Source organism: Poecilia formosa, unplaced genomic scaffold (genome assembly GCF_000485575.1).
Source record: "Poecilia formosa unplaced genomic scaffold, Poecilia_formosa-5.1.2 Scaffold190, whole genome shotgun sequence".
Lineage (NCBI taxonomy): Eukaryota > Metazoa > Chordata > Actinopteri > Cyprinodontiformes > Poeciliidae > Poecilia > Poecilia formosa.
In genome coordinates this window covers 237,509-254,298 of record NW_006800129.1, presented here as the reverse complement: position 1 = coordinate 254,298, position 16,790 = coordinate 237,509, and the positions used below count along the sequence as shown (strand labels likewise).

Below are 16,790 nucleotides of genomic sequence, written 5' to 3'. Positions count from 1 at the left end.
TTGGTTTTGGAATTTGTTGCGACGCACTTTTGAGGTTTCCGTCAAATCCCCTCTAACAGCATAGTTTTTCTGTTTTAAAAGAAAATGTCATTTGAAACAAATGACATTATTAGACACAACTCGTTTCACACAAACCAACTAAGGCGCTGAAAGCAACTTATATTACTCCTTCTCTGTTTGCCTGCTGTGTCCTGAATAGCGCACGTAGCCCTCTGCAGACTGCTTTCTTTGCCTGTCATGTATTTGAGGATACCCCATCTAGCGGCAGCCTATCCAGAGCCTGGGCTGTACCAACGGAGGAGGCAGAGGGATGTCCCTTTGCACATAAACACTTTCTTCATGATCATAATATTTAAATTCAGACCATAAATGCCGCTTTGCGCAAAGTCACGTATTTATTTCTGTCCAGATACACGATGAGCTCTCCATTGTTTCTCCTATCATCACAACAATCATAGCTTTGCACTCACCCCCCTCCTTTTTTTCCCTCGTTGTAGAGGAACTATGTAACCAAATAGAAGGCTGCGCTCTAGATAATAAATATTAGAATAAAAGGAGCGCTTTTATTTCCCATATGTCAACATGTCTGTGGCGTTTTCATCGACGCGTCCCAGGAGTAAAGGGGAGGTGACACAGCAAACCATCCAAAAGGTAAATATATAAAAAACAAAACAAAACCAAACCAAAAAATAAGAAAAACTCGGAGCGTCGCGTCATTTACAGTTAAATGTCGCTGTGGACGAGGGTGTGAGTGGTTGATCTCAGGGAAAGTATGTAGCCTGAGGTGAATATCAAAGAGAGGGCAACTAGTAGCGAAGGTACGAACCAAACAAAGCCATCAAGGTGAGGCTTGGTATAAGCGCTCTGCTCTGACTGGATACCTGCTTCCTTGATGCTGTCTTTCTCACTCAAGCTGTCTGACCAGTGCAAATATTCAGCTTCAGCCATAAAAAGAAAAAGAAAGAAAGAAAGAAGGAAGGAAGGGAGAAAAAACAAAACAAAAAAAAACAACAACAAACAAGTCAAAAGGAACGAGTTTCTAGGGTTTGATAAACATTTTCTAGACACTGCTATTAATGATTAAGTTGAGTGAAAAGTTGGCAAATTAATAGATACGATCAACATCAATAAGCATAATTTCTGTTGCTGTTTATCCCTCGTGTAACAACCTGTAATGTCACTGTGAATATATATATATATATATAATCTTTAGCTCTGTAGGATAAGTAAGTACAGAGAAGCACTGAGCCGTCAGAACTATCTACAATAAACTAAAAGACTACAGTGGATAATGGCAGCAGTAGCTCCTTCAATGGCTTTGTCCAAGAGAGATGGAAAGCAATTTAGCGTTCAATTTTCCAAGCACTTTAAATGCCAGATATAGATTGAGGTTGCTTTGTCTTTCCCACAGATGCTGGATGAAAATCATCATCTTATACAATGCATTATGGACTACCAAAGTAAAGGCAAGACAGCTGAGTGCACACAGTGAGTGACTTTTGTTGTTGTTGTTGTTGTAAATAGTCCAAAGTCTTACAAAGGTCGTGTAAATGTCTGCAAAAATGTCCACCTTTCCAGGTATCAGCAGATCCTGCACAGGAATCTTGTTTACTTGGCCACAATAGCTGATTCTAATCAGAACATGCAGTCACTTCTACCGGCTGTAAGTCTGCCTGTCATGTGGTTTCTAGGAGCATGCAACAGAGCTGATCAGTTAGTGCACCAGTCCATGAGTCAAAACAGGCATGACAAAAAATAACAGCCAAGTGGAATGAAGTGATGTTGTAATTCTGTTCATTTTAGCCTCCTAGTTCCAACATGTCCATGGATCCTGGAAGGATGAGCCACAGTGGGGGACATGCTCCAAGCAACCTCAATGACAGCATTGGATCAGGAGTGACCCCCACGTCCATGATGCAGAGTCAAATGAGCAATGGTTGGTGACAAGTGTGGATTTTATATTGGCATGTTCAGCCACAGATGTTGCAAACAAACACGTTTTGTGTTTCATCTCTTTACCTGTTGTGTGCTTATCTAAAGCTGACTGTGCTGCATGTAGCCACTTAATGTCAGCATCAATGCCTGTATTAATTACCTGATTGCTTGCTGATAACTTATACACAGTTTTTTTTTTATTGCAGTTATATTGATTTCAGATTTTCTTTTCAGTCTCTTAATCTTATTCTCATAATCAACCATTCACACTATTTTACACCCAGCCTGAGCTTTCCTTTAGGATGAACTGAATGTGGTACGCTGATTACCATGCCAGGACACCACATGAGAATGTGCACTGGCCTCCTCTGATTGTGTGTGTGTCATTAGACCCGAGCCATGCCCCCATGCAATCAGGTCACATGCAGTCGGCTATTCCATCCACCAGTATCTACAGTAGCTCGGCGTCTGGCTACAGCCAAGCTACGCCCTCCTCTCAGGGCAGCCTGGCCCAGGGCCCAAGGGCAGGTTATGGTTCCTCTTCTTCTTCCTCCTCCACGCCCTCATCTTCCTCCTCCCCTGGCAGCAACCTCAACGTGCAGTTGAGCCAAGGTGAGCCAGGAATAATGAAGCTCACTAGTTGATCCATAATTTAAAATATGTTTCTTAAAAGAAACATACATTTTGCCCGTGAAAACATTATTTCTACTTTGTTGTTTATAATATAAAATGCAGTTTTTTTTTTTCCTTTGGGATGTATTTTTTTTCCCTCTTTTTACCATATGGCAAATGCCTCGTTCTCTTGGTCAATGCACTTGCACACATAACTGCTGTGAGAGCCTATGCTCCCTTCACATTCAGTTCATCCCAGATGGGTTCTGCCTCCTGATTTCTTATCTGAAAGGTTTATGCCTTTCGGATCTCTGACCACCTGGGCTAAGATAAAGCCTATCTTTGTCTGAAGGTGTGTGTATTGTTTACCGGATTTCAGTTTACATGCTATTTCTCTGGCTTTATTTTTATTTATAACCCTGCACAAAGGAATCTCTTCAAAGAGATCCTGCCTTTTGTCCTTTCCCTGTGTCTGGCATGCAGTTAAAGTTCCTTTAAATTAGTTTAACCTTGCATTTCTACCAGTGTAAGATCATTAAATACTGCCTTATGAATAGAAAATTGTGAACCAACTTTAATGTTCGAGATTACTGCTTCACCTTCTTCCCCAGTCGCCATGATGCACCAACAGTCTGCTCCTTCACAACACTCCTCAGTGCACTCAGCAGGACAGTATCAGGGACAGCAGGCGATGGGCATGATGGCACAGGCCAGCCAAGGGAATAGCATGATGCCCCAGAGGCCCATGGGATCCTACCGCTGCTCTCAGCAAGGTAAGAGGGTGGACATTGCCATTGCAATTTGTGATTTTTATTTTATTTTTTTGTTACAGTGCTTTGCAGAAGAATTCATACCACCTGACCCCTTTCACAGTTTGTAATTATACAGCCACAAATGTCAGTGTGTTTGGTCCTCTACAAGATAATCCTCATGAAACACATTGAGGTTTTCAGCTGTGGCATGACTGAAGTTGTACGAATGCTTTTGCAATTTACTATAAATTTGTTTGTGTGAGAAGTACCGTCAGAGTGTATAGCCCAGCAAGCATTCAGCTGCTCCAATTTTGGATCGTAATGACTGCATGAGATTACGAATGCTAAAAATCATCTAAGAAATGAAAGGAATTTCCTCAAAATGGAGTCAAATCTATGAACAGGACTTTTTTTTCTCTGGAAGCAGCATAATAGCAGAGGAAGAGATTAAGAACATTTTAGATCCCAGTTTTCATTTTTTTGAAATAGAGGTGTCTCACTATTGGGTTCCTGTCTCTGACTTTTCTGTGTCAGCATGTTTCTAATTCTAGTCCTGCTTCATCCTATGACTTCTTTTGAAGTTTGTGGACTAGCAGTAGATAATAGATAGATAAAAGGCATGGACTGTACATTCCAAGGAAACATTGGTCATCCTCATAAACCCTGGCATGGTATTATCTTTGCATTGTGGTTTTAATTAAACTTTGCAGCACTGAGCCTTTCCTTGTCTGGTACCGGGAAATTGCTAGGCCTCTAATAACACCAATGTTCTACAATTGTTGCTGGTATTTCAGATTGGAATATATCTTTGTGGTATGAGGAAATTTTGCTGTGCATGGATGTCTTTTTTGCTGAAATCTGGAGTTTCTGCACACCACCACCACCATATTATAATAAATCTTTTTTTCATAGTAGCCTTTTTGTAATTATTGTATTCTCCTCAAGAACTACAGTTATTGTAGAAAATAACTTTAACTGTTGTTTGCAGTATCACTTTGGATGAGAGTATTAGTGAGTCGCCTCAGAGAAAGTTCAGCCTGAGGTGATTATCAAACAAATGGCAGAACTTAAATGTAAAATTTTATTTTACTATCTTATAAAAATAATTCTACAACTACACTAAAAATGCATACATAAGTACAACAAGAATAATATGATTTTACCAACACTATTTAAGGGTCCATTTTGGTGGCTTTTTGGTCCAATAAAATTGTAATCAAGGGTCGTGTCGCCTGTTTTACAGAATTTGTACAACACTGCATGGAACAAAACGAACGCTACGGAATGCAGTATGGACACACTCAGAGCTCCACCGAGCCCATAAACCAGCAGTATTACGCTGATGGTAAAAAAAAAAAAAAAAAAAATCCCATTCATTAACTTCATTTGCAGCTCTGAAACACATAACCCCCCCACTACAATTCATGTCATTCCCTTCCAGTACAATTTCACAGACCTGAGTCAAATTTACAAAACAACTTTTGCATTTTTTTAAATCAGCATGTCTGTGTCCATACTGACCCCTTTGGCTTGCTGAAATTTCAGCATTCAAGCATTGCTGTACATTGGAGTTGTATATGGAGTACAAACTCCATATATTTTTTTATTTTTTTTATTTTGTGGGTTCTTGTATGAAACAACCTTAGAAAATATCAAAGGCCAAAAGTGCCATAAATAAATTCATTTCTAGGTAGTTGGTTATAAGTTATGTTACAACCAACTAATGATGTTTTAATTATATAAAATCCACTTTAAAAAAATACTTTCTGTATATCCATAATTATGAAATTACAATAATATGTACAATAAATGATTATTAAATGTGGAAATCATTAGATAAAAAATGAGCTAACATGTCAAAAGCGTGTGTCCTGTCAAACACATGCTTTTGACATATTAGTCCTGTCAAACTCTATTGGCAGGACAATAACTAATATAAACTAGACCAATCTTCATTTTATTTGTTTAATTTATTTATAGCAGTTTTTTTCTTTCTTATTTTTTTTTTTTTGCTCCCAAACATAAAATTACATGACAAATTATTAATTTGTTGGACTGTGGGACTTTTGCCCCTTGAAGGATTTATTTTATTTTTTATTTTTTTTTGCTTTTAATTTGTTACTGTATACATTCATTACGTGCTTCAGTTTATATGAACAAGACAATTATTTTTTGGTGCTAGCAGCTTTGGTTTCAGTTGAGCGGATTTGACATGTGCTGAGTCATGTTCCCTACAGGTCTTGGAGAATACTCTTATCAGCTGTCTTCATATGGTGACCAAGGCTATGACAGGTCGCTTGATGAGTCTTCTCAGCATTACTATGAAGGAGGTAACTTCAAACAAACTGTTTTAATTTTAAAGGTTATTGTTATTATTTGTATATGCTCAGTGCAGTCACTTCCTTTATATGCATTAAAAGTAAATTAGAATGAAAACTTACGATTAAATGCTGATAAGAGTTGCTGTTGGTGGATTTTCAGGTAACTCCCAGTACAACCAACAGCAGTCCTCATATCAACAGAGCTCTGGCCAGCAACAGCCTTACAGCCAACAGCAGTACTCCTCTCAGCAGGGCTACAGTGGGCAGCCACAAGGATATGGTGAGAAATTCTCCAACAGTATTAAGTCAAACACAAGTCCACAAATGAAAAGAAACAAAACTCTGCATGACTCTAATCTTTATCACAGGTCCTAACCAGGGGGGATCATCCCAGTTTTCCCAGTATCAGCAGAGTCAGAGCCAACAGTATGGATCCTATCGCTCTTCCCAAGGCGGTCCCGGAGCACAAACTCAGAGACCGTACTCTTATGAACAGGTACAAAAGTAACAAAACATTAATCATTTATCACTACATTCCTAAAACAATTTGCTCTCCTATCCAAATCTTTGAATTCAGCTGTTCCCATCATTTTCATTTCCACAGCTGCTAAAAATGCAGCTCCTAGACAGCTTCTGCTAACATTTCTAAAAAAAAAAATAAAATAGGTTGCTGCCTATGAAGCATGGTACATGGATAGGAAACCCATTTTTATAATAAATCTTGTCAGAAACTTTTGACTTCTACATTACAGAATATTTCACAGTCAAATGTTGGCAACAAAGTAGAACAGATTAGAAAATTCAACCACAAAATGGTAGGCTGCATAAACTCACAGTTCAGTGTGTGCTGAGACTCCTATTGCTCAGGTGATGCCATCGTTACAATCTCAAACTGAGTCCAGCTCTTCAGGGAATGGGTTTCCATGACATCAAAGCCTTTCTACATCACCAAGTGCAATCTAAACCATTGGATGGAGTGTTAATAAACATGACAGGACTTCATGTTTCATGAAACTCACCTAGTTTTCTTCAAGATTAGACCCAAGTAAAATGGATTTTAAAAACACCAACAAACACACTTTAGTTCTTTTAGTTCTAACAGAAAAAAACACAAGATAACTCTCCCTAAAATACCAACATTTTCATGACTGTCTAATTTTCTTCCCAATTTCAGGGTCAGTATGGAAACTATTAGTCATAAGGCACCACGCTGTTTTGCTGTTCAAGGAACATCTGCCATGATTTGCTTCAACGAGAATCTCCTCATCGTACAGAAAGGAAGATCTCTCCGCACCAAAGTTATTAACTTTTTAGAAGTCAGCAATCTGACCAAGATTAAATCATTTAATAAATGTTTTGCTTTCCTCCATTCTACATTAATTTAACAGAGTCACGTAAAGGGAAAGCATTTCCATTTACGTACAAAATTGGAAGTTAGGTTTTCTGCAGCTCTGAACAAGGAAGGAAATCTGTGTTAGATATGTGTCCTTTTTTATAATTCTTCATTTAAAGAGCCAGATTTTTTATTTTATTTTATTTATTTTTTTTGGTACTTCTGAAGCATTTCAGTTTTATCGTAGGCACAGGGAAGGACTTCAAAAGGAAGGCCGTAAAAACAAAATTTTTATTGTTAAGGTTTGTGGGTTTTGTTTCAGGGGAAGGGAATTACATTTTTTATGAAAATGAGTTATGAAAATAAGTTTTATGAAAATCAGGGGTTTGTCTGTGTTAGTCAAACTGTGATGTGTTGCTGTGAGATTATATGCATTCACTTTTTACACATGTCTGAGACCCAATAAGTAGCTCACTGATAAACACTGTACACTTGTCTAGAATGAGCTTCGTAGTTGTATTTTCAAAACTATACTTTAGTGGCATTGCTCTGCTTAGACATCTTGTAGAGATGGACAGGGAAATTGGCTGTTAATCAGCTCAAACAGCCATGATTGATGACAACACAGCCAGAAACTCAATATTCTGACCTTTCGTTTGATTAGTTAATGCACCATACAAACGTGTTACCAAATTGCTAAGACAACACCCTGCCTTTTTGTGATTGATTTTGCAAGGTGAAAAAGACTTAGATTTAACTTTTTTTTTTAGCATTAGATGTTCAAAAATAAAATTGAGCCACACAAAGAGATGTAAGAAGTTTAAATAGTGTTTCCTAAGAGATGTTGAAATGTGATAAAAGTATAAACAACTTTAGGTCAATTAGCCGCACTAACAAATCTACCAGGGTTTTATAGGCAACAATGTGGCAGTGAAGCATCTTGACCTGAAAATCCAGCCGATGGAAATCCCAACTTCTTATTTGTTTTATTTCTTTATTTTGCTTGCCCCAGGCTATGTTTTGTCGTTCACTGTATGACAAACCTTACCATTTTTGTCTCTGGTAAAATCTGGGTCAATTTGGCTAAATATTTGCACTTAAGTTTTCTGATTTATTTTTATCTCATGTCAGCCTCTTTGCCCCTCTTACCTCCACTGTACCCATCTGAGATCTGCCACCCCACACTTTGAAAAGCCCTGCTTTAGAAAATACACATGGTGTGTTAACCTTTATCCTAACCCTAACACATAGAGACAACTTTTTTAGTCATCTTACTTAGCCAGTCTTACCATACTAATTTCTGATATACAATGCAAGACAATTTAAATTGTCATTACTCTAATCAAATTGTCTTTGTCTTTTAAAGTACTAGTAAAGTTTAACATTGCCTCTACTCTTAGTATACATTTACTTCTTATAACAGAAGTCCACCAAATTAGTGTTGAATGCTGTTATTGCGTTATATTCTATTAGAAATCTTAAATATAAATCGTAATTGGTTAAAACTGGGATCTGAACGTCAAATTTTTTACAAAAACCTCAGCCCATTATCCAAGTTTCAGATTGATTCATCTCTAGCTGTATGCAAAGTTAAGAGGATGCCATTCAGTACTTGGGTTGCTACTTTGTCTGCACTTTACTTTGTAGCTACATTCAACATATTGTGTAATTTCTGTAACATAGTTTGTTTTTGGTTCACAAGTGATCTTCAAAAAGCCAAAGTAATCCAGAAACTGAGCAATGTCATGTCCTGCATATATTGCTTCAGTGAGTGCAATACATTCAGTTGTGTTTTACAAGGCTGTAATGTTTAATTTATTATTCCTTTGACTTTTACTTGATGCAAAGTAAAGCTGTCTTGGCATATTTATGTCCTGACCTTCTGCAAATGGTACAACTGGTGTGGTCTTATGATTGTTACTAATTTGTTTTTCATAAAACATAAAGAAGAAGAAGAAGAACAAGAAACACCTCAAACTTTCAGTTTCCTAAATGTCATTAGTAATTTTGATTATTGGTGTGGTCCTGTTAAAACTTAGTTTATCTCAGACGGCAGAATAACAGAACAGTTGCAGTTGTTTTGCAGTACCTGTTAAGAAGCTGCCAATCAAACAATCAATGAACCATTCAACTCTGACAATCATGGCTCTGCTGTGCTGTAATGGATTGGTATCTGCGTTTCATATTACTGTGAATGGAGTTTTAGGTACGTTTTTTTCCCCCAATTCTGTGTCGTGTCTTCACTTCTAAGTGTAAACAGCACCACCTTTGAATGTTGTGTGTGTATGTTGGCTGAGTGTGTCTGTCGATACAATGTATCTACAGAAGAAAACAGTCCAATTGGATGTGGGTCATACAAATCTGAAAATCCTTCATCTGTCTGTTGGAAAACTGTTGCCTTTTGTCTTTTGTTACTATTTGGTAATTAAAAATAAACTGGTTTCAACCTTTTTGGATATGGGTTGTATGGTTTTTTTCCCCCGCCCAAGAAACATCCACAAGTCACACAGTTTACTTTGATGATTATTGTCAATGGATACTCAGGGTTCAGTATTGTCCCAGATTTGGTAATATTTCAGTTTGCCTAATTTTTTCATTACAAAATTTGCCAGGTGACAATGCAAAAGCTTCTTTCTGTTTATTGTGTTTTTATTAAATACAATTTTAAAGACAATTAACACGTCACAAAATTACTTAGAATAACTGGATGTATATATGCATTTTGATTGATATATAAATGTCATACTTGTTCCTTGAAATTGTACTTAACGTCAATAAAATTATTAAAATGATGTGTTCTTCAGATTTAATAGTAATATTCGTCATAAATTAGGGAATGTTAAATATCGTTCAAGGTAGGTTACAAGGTTGCAAGTGCAAGCAAGACTTTTGATATTTTAATTTTAAAAACTCTGTCATAGGTAAGTTTTATTTTCCTTATTTCTTACCACCTTGTTCTAGTCAATCACATAAAATCCCCAAAATACGCTGATGTAAAAAGGAATAGAAGATCTTTAGAAGTGAGAAACATGCAAGTTTATTTTGTGAATGAACTTTTATTATGACCGATATTAAAACAAATGAAGATGAAGGAGGGTGTCACAGTTTAAATGAGAATTACTGAATGATGGGGATACCAGCAAAGAAAAACAGAAACTATTATTTGCAGTATCAAAATAAACTCTGCACAACAATTGCTGTAGTGACGGAGAGAGCCAGAAGGTGGCAGTAATGCAGCAGAATAACTGCAAAACCCCCAAGATAGTTAAGAAAAGGACTTATGTCCCTTCGCGGATTCCGTAGGTGCATTAGTTTACGGTAAAAAATGTTCATCTGGTAGTGTAAATTTAACGAATATAACGAACACATCAAAACATTTACAGGGAATTGTGTATCTCTTGAGTCTCCTCGCTCATTTCCATAGCTATATCTTTTCTTTATTTACTCTTCGTCTATTTTTCTTTATCGTAGCGGAAATTAGCCGTTCAAACAGTCAATGTGACAAACCCGGCGTTTATTTGTAACTCTGTGGTAGCATGTTGAAGGGCACGGGGTTGACGCTGTTGTCGAGAGTTAAAGCAGTCTCCGCTGACGTCATTTACAGATGCAGTTTAAGACACTACATAGGTAAGAAAGCATTGAGTTTGTTGAGTCCGAGTTGTGCGCCAGGATCAGTGCTGTGGAGGCCGAATGAGGGTTTCTTCAGAGAGGTCTGCACATCCACAACACTTCACAGGAAAATCGGGGGAAACAAGAGGAAGAATGATTTGTCCGAAAAGAAGTTGGTATGTGTCTAAACTGGTGATACGTTTATGTTTAAACAAGTTTCTGCAAAGTGTGAGGATCAGACCAGGACATTAAAAAACTGTTTACCCTACTGAATTTAGACACAATTCAGTATAATGCAGCTATACGTTTTACTTGCAAGTTGCAAGTTTCATGTGTTTAATTTTGACTTGACTAAAGAAGAGAGTTTATTTTATATCCTTTGCTTAAAACATTACTTCTAAAGTATTGTTAGTTGACTGCATTTTACATTCAAACTCAAAATTAGTCATACCCATGCAGATGTAGACTTAATATAATTTTCATTTAACTAAGTCTGCTTCTGATGAGAAATGAGGCAAACACCTCTGAAATAATAAAACAAAAAGTGTTGTAACTTTGAATAGCTAAATGTTTTTTTTATTTACATTTTAATATAAAGCCAGCATAGATGTATTTAATCATCAATCTTCCATGGTTACCTTTATTTGTATTCAATTAAGCTTTTCATATTGTCATCCACAGACGCGTCACTTTGTGGATTGTCGTCGTGTGAAGTTGGTTGCTGGTTCAGGGGGTAAAGGTTCCTGCAGCTTCCACAGCGAGCCCCGAAAAGAATGGGGCGGTCCTGATGGAGGAAACGGTGGCGATGGAGGAAGCATCATCATAAAGGGTAAGTCAGTTATCCATCTCATTTGTTGCAACAAATGCACATGGATTAATAAACCAACCTGTCGATCTAATTAAAATTATAAAAATGGGCCCATTACATCCAAGCCAAGACCAATGTTTTGCGAAATCAACAGGTGATGATGAGTGTAGCACCCGGTGACTGTGACTGGACGTGTTTTAATACCACACCAAATGTATTTGCTCTAATGAAAGGTTTAGGATTTATTTATTTCATAAAATACATTGCAGCATAGTGAATAAACATTAAAATCATTACCATGCCCTTTAAAATTGCCAAAAAAGAGTCCAGTCACTCTTTCCTAATAAAGGTATGGTACTTTTAATGTTTTCTCTGGCTCAGGAGTGGCTCAAAACAAGGAATGGGAATTAATGTGCCCAAAACTGTTGGAATTGCTCTACAATCATTTTAAGGTTGTGCTTTTTATCCCTTCCAAATGGCCCTCTGTAAACATACAGCTTCTAACCTTTTACTGCTTTCCCTTTCGTGTCACAATTATGCAAATTATAACATGACTGGATTAACATATTTAAGTTTTAATAGTTTTTTTTTTTAAGTTTTTTTTAATGCTGTAATGTAATAGATTTTTAGAGAACTGAATTTTTGGTTTTAGTTACTTGTAAACTATATAGAAGTTAACATAAATAAATATATATAATATCGTAAGTGCCTGCTTAAAAATCAGGACAATATAAAAAAAAGTGTCAGAATTCATAATATATTTTTTTAGGATTTACTAAAACAAAAATAGCCATGAAAGTGAAATACCTTATACATTTTTCAAAAATTAATCGATGCTGAGTCTGCTTTCATTGACAGGTTTCATTTTCTATGCTTTCAGCCAACCGGTTTGTTAAATCATTGGCCCAAGTGACTCCAGTTTACAAAGCAGAGGACGGGCAGGCAGGGGGCAACAAGAACTGCTACGGTCGCAATGGCAACTCAACCTACATTTCTGTGAGTCGATGGGTTTTATCATCATATCATCGATCGTATCATCGTTGTTTTGAGCTTATGGCCTTATCTAACTTCTCATTTGGTCTTCCTTATTAAAGGTACCAGTAGGAACAGTGGTGAAGGAGCAGGGCACGACCATAATGGACCTTGCCGAGGATGGCCAGGAGTATTTGGCAGTGTTTGGAGGTGCTGGTGGGAAGGGGAATCGTTTTTTTCTGTCAAACGAGAACCGGGCGCCTATGACGGCGACACCAGGCACGGCAGGCCAGGAGCGGGTTCTTCAGCTGGAGCTACGCACCATGGCTCATGCTGGACTGGTGGGAAGAAGATCTTATATCTGAGGAGGCATTTCAGATATTGCTTTTCAGTTTTGCTTGTGAATTTAATGTTTTGGTTTTTTTTCTTCATGTTTTCAGGTTGGCTTTCCAAATGCTGGCAAATCATCACTATTAAGAGCCATCTCCAATGCCAGGCCTGCTGTGGCGGCTTACCCCTTTACAACACTCAATCCACATGTAGGAATCGTTGAATATAGGGATCATGAGCAAGTTGCAGGTACTTATCTTTAAAAAAAACACAAATTTGCTTAAGGAAACACTTATTTGTGATGAGATTTCAATTATTTCAGTGGCACTTAACTTTTGAAGGAAGCATGGGTTCGGCCTGATTATGAGTATCAATGTTTGAAAAAGTTTCAAACTTGTTTCAAGTACTTGATTAGCTCATGATTTTATATTCTGCGTGTGCAGTCGCTGACATCCCAGGGATCATTCGAGGTGCCCATCTAAATCGAGGCCTGGGGATCTCCTTCTTACGTCACATTGAGCGCTGTCGCTTCCTCCTCTTCGTCCTGGACCTCTCGGCACCAGAGCCGTGGACCCAACTGCAGCACCTGTGTTATGAACTGGACCAGTATGAGCCCGGTCTGTCCCAGCGGCCTCAGGCTATTGTTGCCAATAAAATGGACCTACCAGAGGCCCGGGAGAAGCTAGAGACCCTGAAGAGTCAGGTAACACAGCGGGTCATCCCAATTTCTGCTCTGACGGGACAAAATACAGAGGAACTCATTCTCCACCTCAGAGAGTTGTATGATGGCTACCTCCAAGATGATGGGAGTGAGGGAGTCAAACCAGTTAGGTGGTAGAGGACAATAATTAGTTATGGACGATATTTAATGTATTTAAATTTACTTTAAATAAAAAAACAAAACCAGCATTTGGTGTTGCATTCTTGACATTCTGCTTTATACAGTACAAAATCACAGTCTAATTGAATAAAAAAATTTACAGTTTTTGTAGAGAGCATTTTAACAAATGGAAAAAAAAATCAGAGGACATGTAATTTGTTTCAGCAATTCAATTTAAAAAGTGCAATAAATATAGAATTGATAGCTTCTAAAAAGTATATCCATACAGTGTCGGCTGCTCCTCAATGCTCTGAAGGCTGCACCTCTCTGCATTTTTCTACAACTGTTTTGTCCTTCCACTCAATTTTCCATGTATGCCTACCTACAGCACTCTGAGAAGACTCAATTACATTTTTGTGGATTTCTCTTTTTGTGAAGGATGTCATACACTGTCAGACAGCTGTAATTTTTTTTTTCAGTAATATTTTTAAAGTATGAAAATATTTACCATATAATAATTATTACATGTATTGGTCATTTAATATTCTAATTTTCTGAATATTTGAAGTATAAATTTTACAAATGGTCATTGGCTTGTAGCATTTTATCAAGTCCTGAGGATCCCAAAGCACTTTGCACTGCAGTCATTCATCCATTCACACACACACACACACACACACACACACACACACACACACACTCATTGACACGCTGATGGTGGCGAGCTACTGGATTGTAGCCATCAGGTATGTTCCTTGCACATATCAAGTCTGTTTAAGTTTGCTCTTTTTGAGAAAATAAATCCTATCCAATGCCACACTTCAGCGGTTGTCTGAAGTGTGTTGTCTGACAAGTCCCAGATAAGTTTGGACTTAAATAAGTCGACTAAAGCAGCCACATTTTGATTTAAAATAATTCATAAAGTACATTTTCTTTTCTTATGCATTTTGTGAGTTTTTATGTTTCCACAAGCCACCCCATTTGCATCTTTGGTAGCATAACAGAAGCAATGTCGTACTCTACCAAACACGGACTACAAATTGGAACTGTAGCTGGGCTGAGAAATACACTTTTTAACAAGGTCACATGGACAGATGTTTGACAAGTTGTTTATTGAGAACTAACGAAAATGTAACATGACAATTTTCTGTCTACCCAACCACCCAGTAAGAAGGTTCCACTATTTGAAGCTTCTTCTGCTTGTTACTTATCCAGTGTTCGGTTTGTCTGAGAAGTCAGAGCCTGGATGTTCACAAATAGACAGTACAGGGTTGTGTGTGCCAAAGGTCAATGAGATGAACTGTCAGAATTGCCAATATATCTGCAACTCTTGCTAAACATTAAATATTGAATTCTTCATGGTTTAGCAACCCCTTATGTTGTTGGTGTTTCAAGTCAAAGTTTCAGAAACATCCTTTCAGCATTCCCGGAAAAGAAAATTAAAAATCTGACTTACAAGAAGAAACTGAAAGTCAGTTTCTTCATCTGGGTGTCTTTTCAGTCTCACCAGATGAAAAGATGTTGAGAACATTAACAAACTTAACAATTAAAAAGTTAATATACTGTACAAGTTATTTAAAAAAAACCCAGAGTCCACAAGTGGTTAAAAACAAAAGACATTCAAAGCATCACAACTGAAAAATTCTCCAAAATGGAACTAATTCTGCCCATTTAGCAAAGTAAGACACAAATAAATAGATCCAATTTCTAAAAAAGAGCAACTTTTCATAATCACCAGAGCACAACCTGTTTCATACAGCAGCAAGCAAACTGCAACTGCTTTACCTCACAATCTATGTGTGGTGGACAAATGTAAATGTGCAGTACTTGACTTTAAAGGTGCATGATCTACATGCATATGTACATTGGGTACAAAATCTAGGTTTTCTGTTTATACACTTATCAAAAAGTCAACTTATATCTCTTTTTAATACCAAACTAGAGGGTGTGAGATATTGTCTTAAATTCCAGACTTCTCTGCCATAATGATCTTTTCCAAGGTCTTGAACTGTGGTCCAAGATCATCCAAAAAGCTTAAATCATCCCGTTGGTATTCAGATGACAGCAGATCCAGTGACATGCAACTGTCGCCATTCCCCTCATATTGATAAGGCTTGACATGGTCATCTGAGGTATCATCAGACACTGTTTGATTATCAATAGCCTCTGAAAGTTTCTGTGGATTCAAATGAAAAAAAAAAAACAAAACAAAAAAAACAAAACAGAAAAAAAAAAACATTAACATAAATATAAAACACTCACTCAATTTTAACCAATGCATTTTTAGTTAAAAATACATAAGAGACTCAGTAATTGTGCTTCATGCGATTGTGGACAGAAATTGATTTTATCATTATATTTTATCAGATGCACTACTGTGTCTTTGACTTTATCATTACTAAAATTGACACATATTATATTGTAGAAGATCCAAAGTTGTCATATGTGTAATGTGTGAGATACAGTAATCTTACCGTCAGAAGTATTTTGTCAATATTTGTCCAGGTAACCATAGAACTGCTGACGGAACTCTGCCAAAAGAAAACTTAAATGTTGGCTATTAAAAAACAAAACAAAACTGAAAATGCACTAATTCCTGCATACACTTCTATTGTGTTGATATTTTACGCATTTATCATAATCTGATTACATTGGTGCTCATGAACGTTGAACGAGTTTATATTTTGTTGTAATAAAGCCATCATGCGGGCCGTCATGCTTGTGTATTGCTCAATGTTGTCCAATTGTGTTTCGCTTGATCTTGTTTGTCCAATCAGGCGGGTTCCTTGAGAAACGCCCCGCTCCTTTTGCTCATCCAATCAGGTGTGGCTCTTGAGAAGCACCTTCTTTTGGAAATGCCTATTTCATCTGCACACAATACATACACTTGCAGACATTTTCCAAAGAGCTGGAGATCGTAAAGAGAGGGTGGTCTCAGCCAATAATCGCTAGTCAATTTCAGACTAGTAACTATGAGTGGTATCACTGTATTATCACTGCCTCTGAGAGCAGCATTGCAAATTATATTGCTAGGAATGCCTACTACTTGCAAGTAATTAACTTGATTTTGTCTTACAGTGTCTGTTTTCACATACATTTTCCCCCATTCGTCTGCAAAATGGCTCAGCTATCAGGCCAAAAGGAGTGCATCTATTAATCTAACATGTTTGATAAAATTAATTTCATTGTAACTTTGATATTTAATCTGATTCAAAATGAAATTTAACCTGTAAATAAATAAATAAATAAATCTATCTATCTATCTATCTATCTATCTATCTATCTATCTATCTATCTA

At 37.1% G+C, this 16,790-nt stretch overlaps 2 protein-coding genes and 1 long non-coding RNA gene across 5 annotated transcripts; 2 read left to right on the top strand and 1 right to left on the bottom strand.

The window, feature by feature from the left end:
• The first annotated feature begins 418 nt into the window (after window positions 1–418).
• LOC103147789 (SS18L1 subunit of BAF chromatin remodeling complex) lies at window positions 419–9,409 on the top strand. Of its 3 annotated transcripts, XM_007566299.2 has the most exons (11): window positions 419–651; window positions 1,412–1,488; window positions 1,579–1,663; window positions 1,804–1,936; window positions 2,326–2,547; window positions 3,159–3,320; window positions 4,543–4,644; window positions 5,537–5,629; window positions 5,781–5,900; window positions 5,989–6,116; window positions 6,795–9,409. In XM_007566299.2, the coding sequence occupies exons 1-11, from the start codon at window positions 583–585 to the stop codon at window positions 6,813–6,815; spliced, it is 1,212 nt and encodes a 403-aa protein (XP_007566361.1). In that variant the 5' UTR covers window positions 419–582; the 3' UTR covers window positions 6,816–9,409. The 3 variants fall into 3 exon arrangements, with proteins under 3 accessions (XP_007566361.1, XP_007566363.1, XP_007566362.1); XM_007566301.2 differs by lacking the exon at window positions 2,326–2,547 and having other exon boundaries at window positions 421–651; XM_007566300.2 differs by lacking the exon at window positions 4,543–4,644 and having other exon boundaries at window positions 422–651.
• Window positions 9,410–10,226: 817 nt separating this feature from the next.
• On the top strand, window positions 10,227–13,580 carry mtg2 (mitochondrial ribosome-associated GTPase 2). The gene is made up of 6 exons (XM_007566298.2): window positions 10,227–10,738; window positions 11,244–11,391; window positions 12,251–12,366; window positions 12,465–12,683; window positions 12,783–12,921; window positions 13,116–13,580. Exons 1-6 carry the CDS (start codon window positions 10,490–10,492, stop codon window positions 13,508–13,510), a joined length of 1,266 nt encoding a protein of 421 aa, XP_007566360.1. The 5' UTR covers window positions 10,227–10,489; the 3' UTR covers window positions 13,511–13,580.
• Window positions 13,581–13,588: 8 nt separating this feature from the next.
• LOC107837934 (uncharacterized) lies at window positions 13,589–16,692 on the bottom strand. Its single transcript, XR_001663984.1, has 2 exons — window positions 15,967–16,692; window positions 13,589–15,668 (listed from the first exon to the last, which is right to left on the bottom strand). It is a non-coding gene; the product is annotated as an uncharacterized LOC107837934 (long non-coding RNA).
• Window positions 16,693–16,790: the final 98 nt, after the last annotated feature.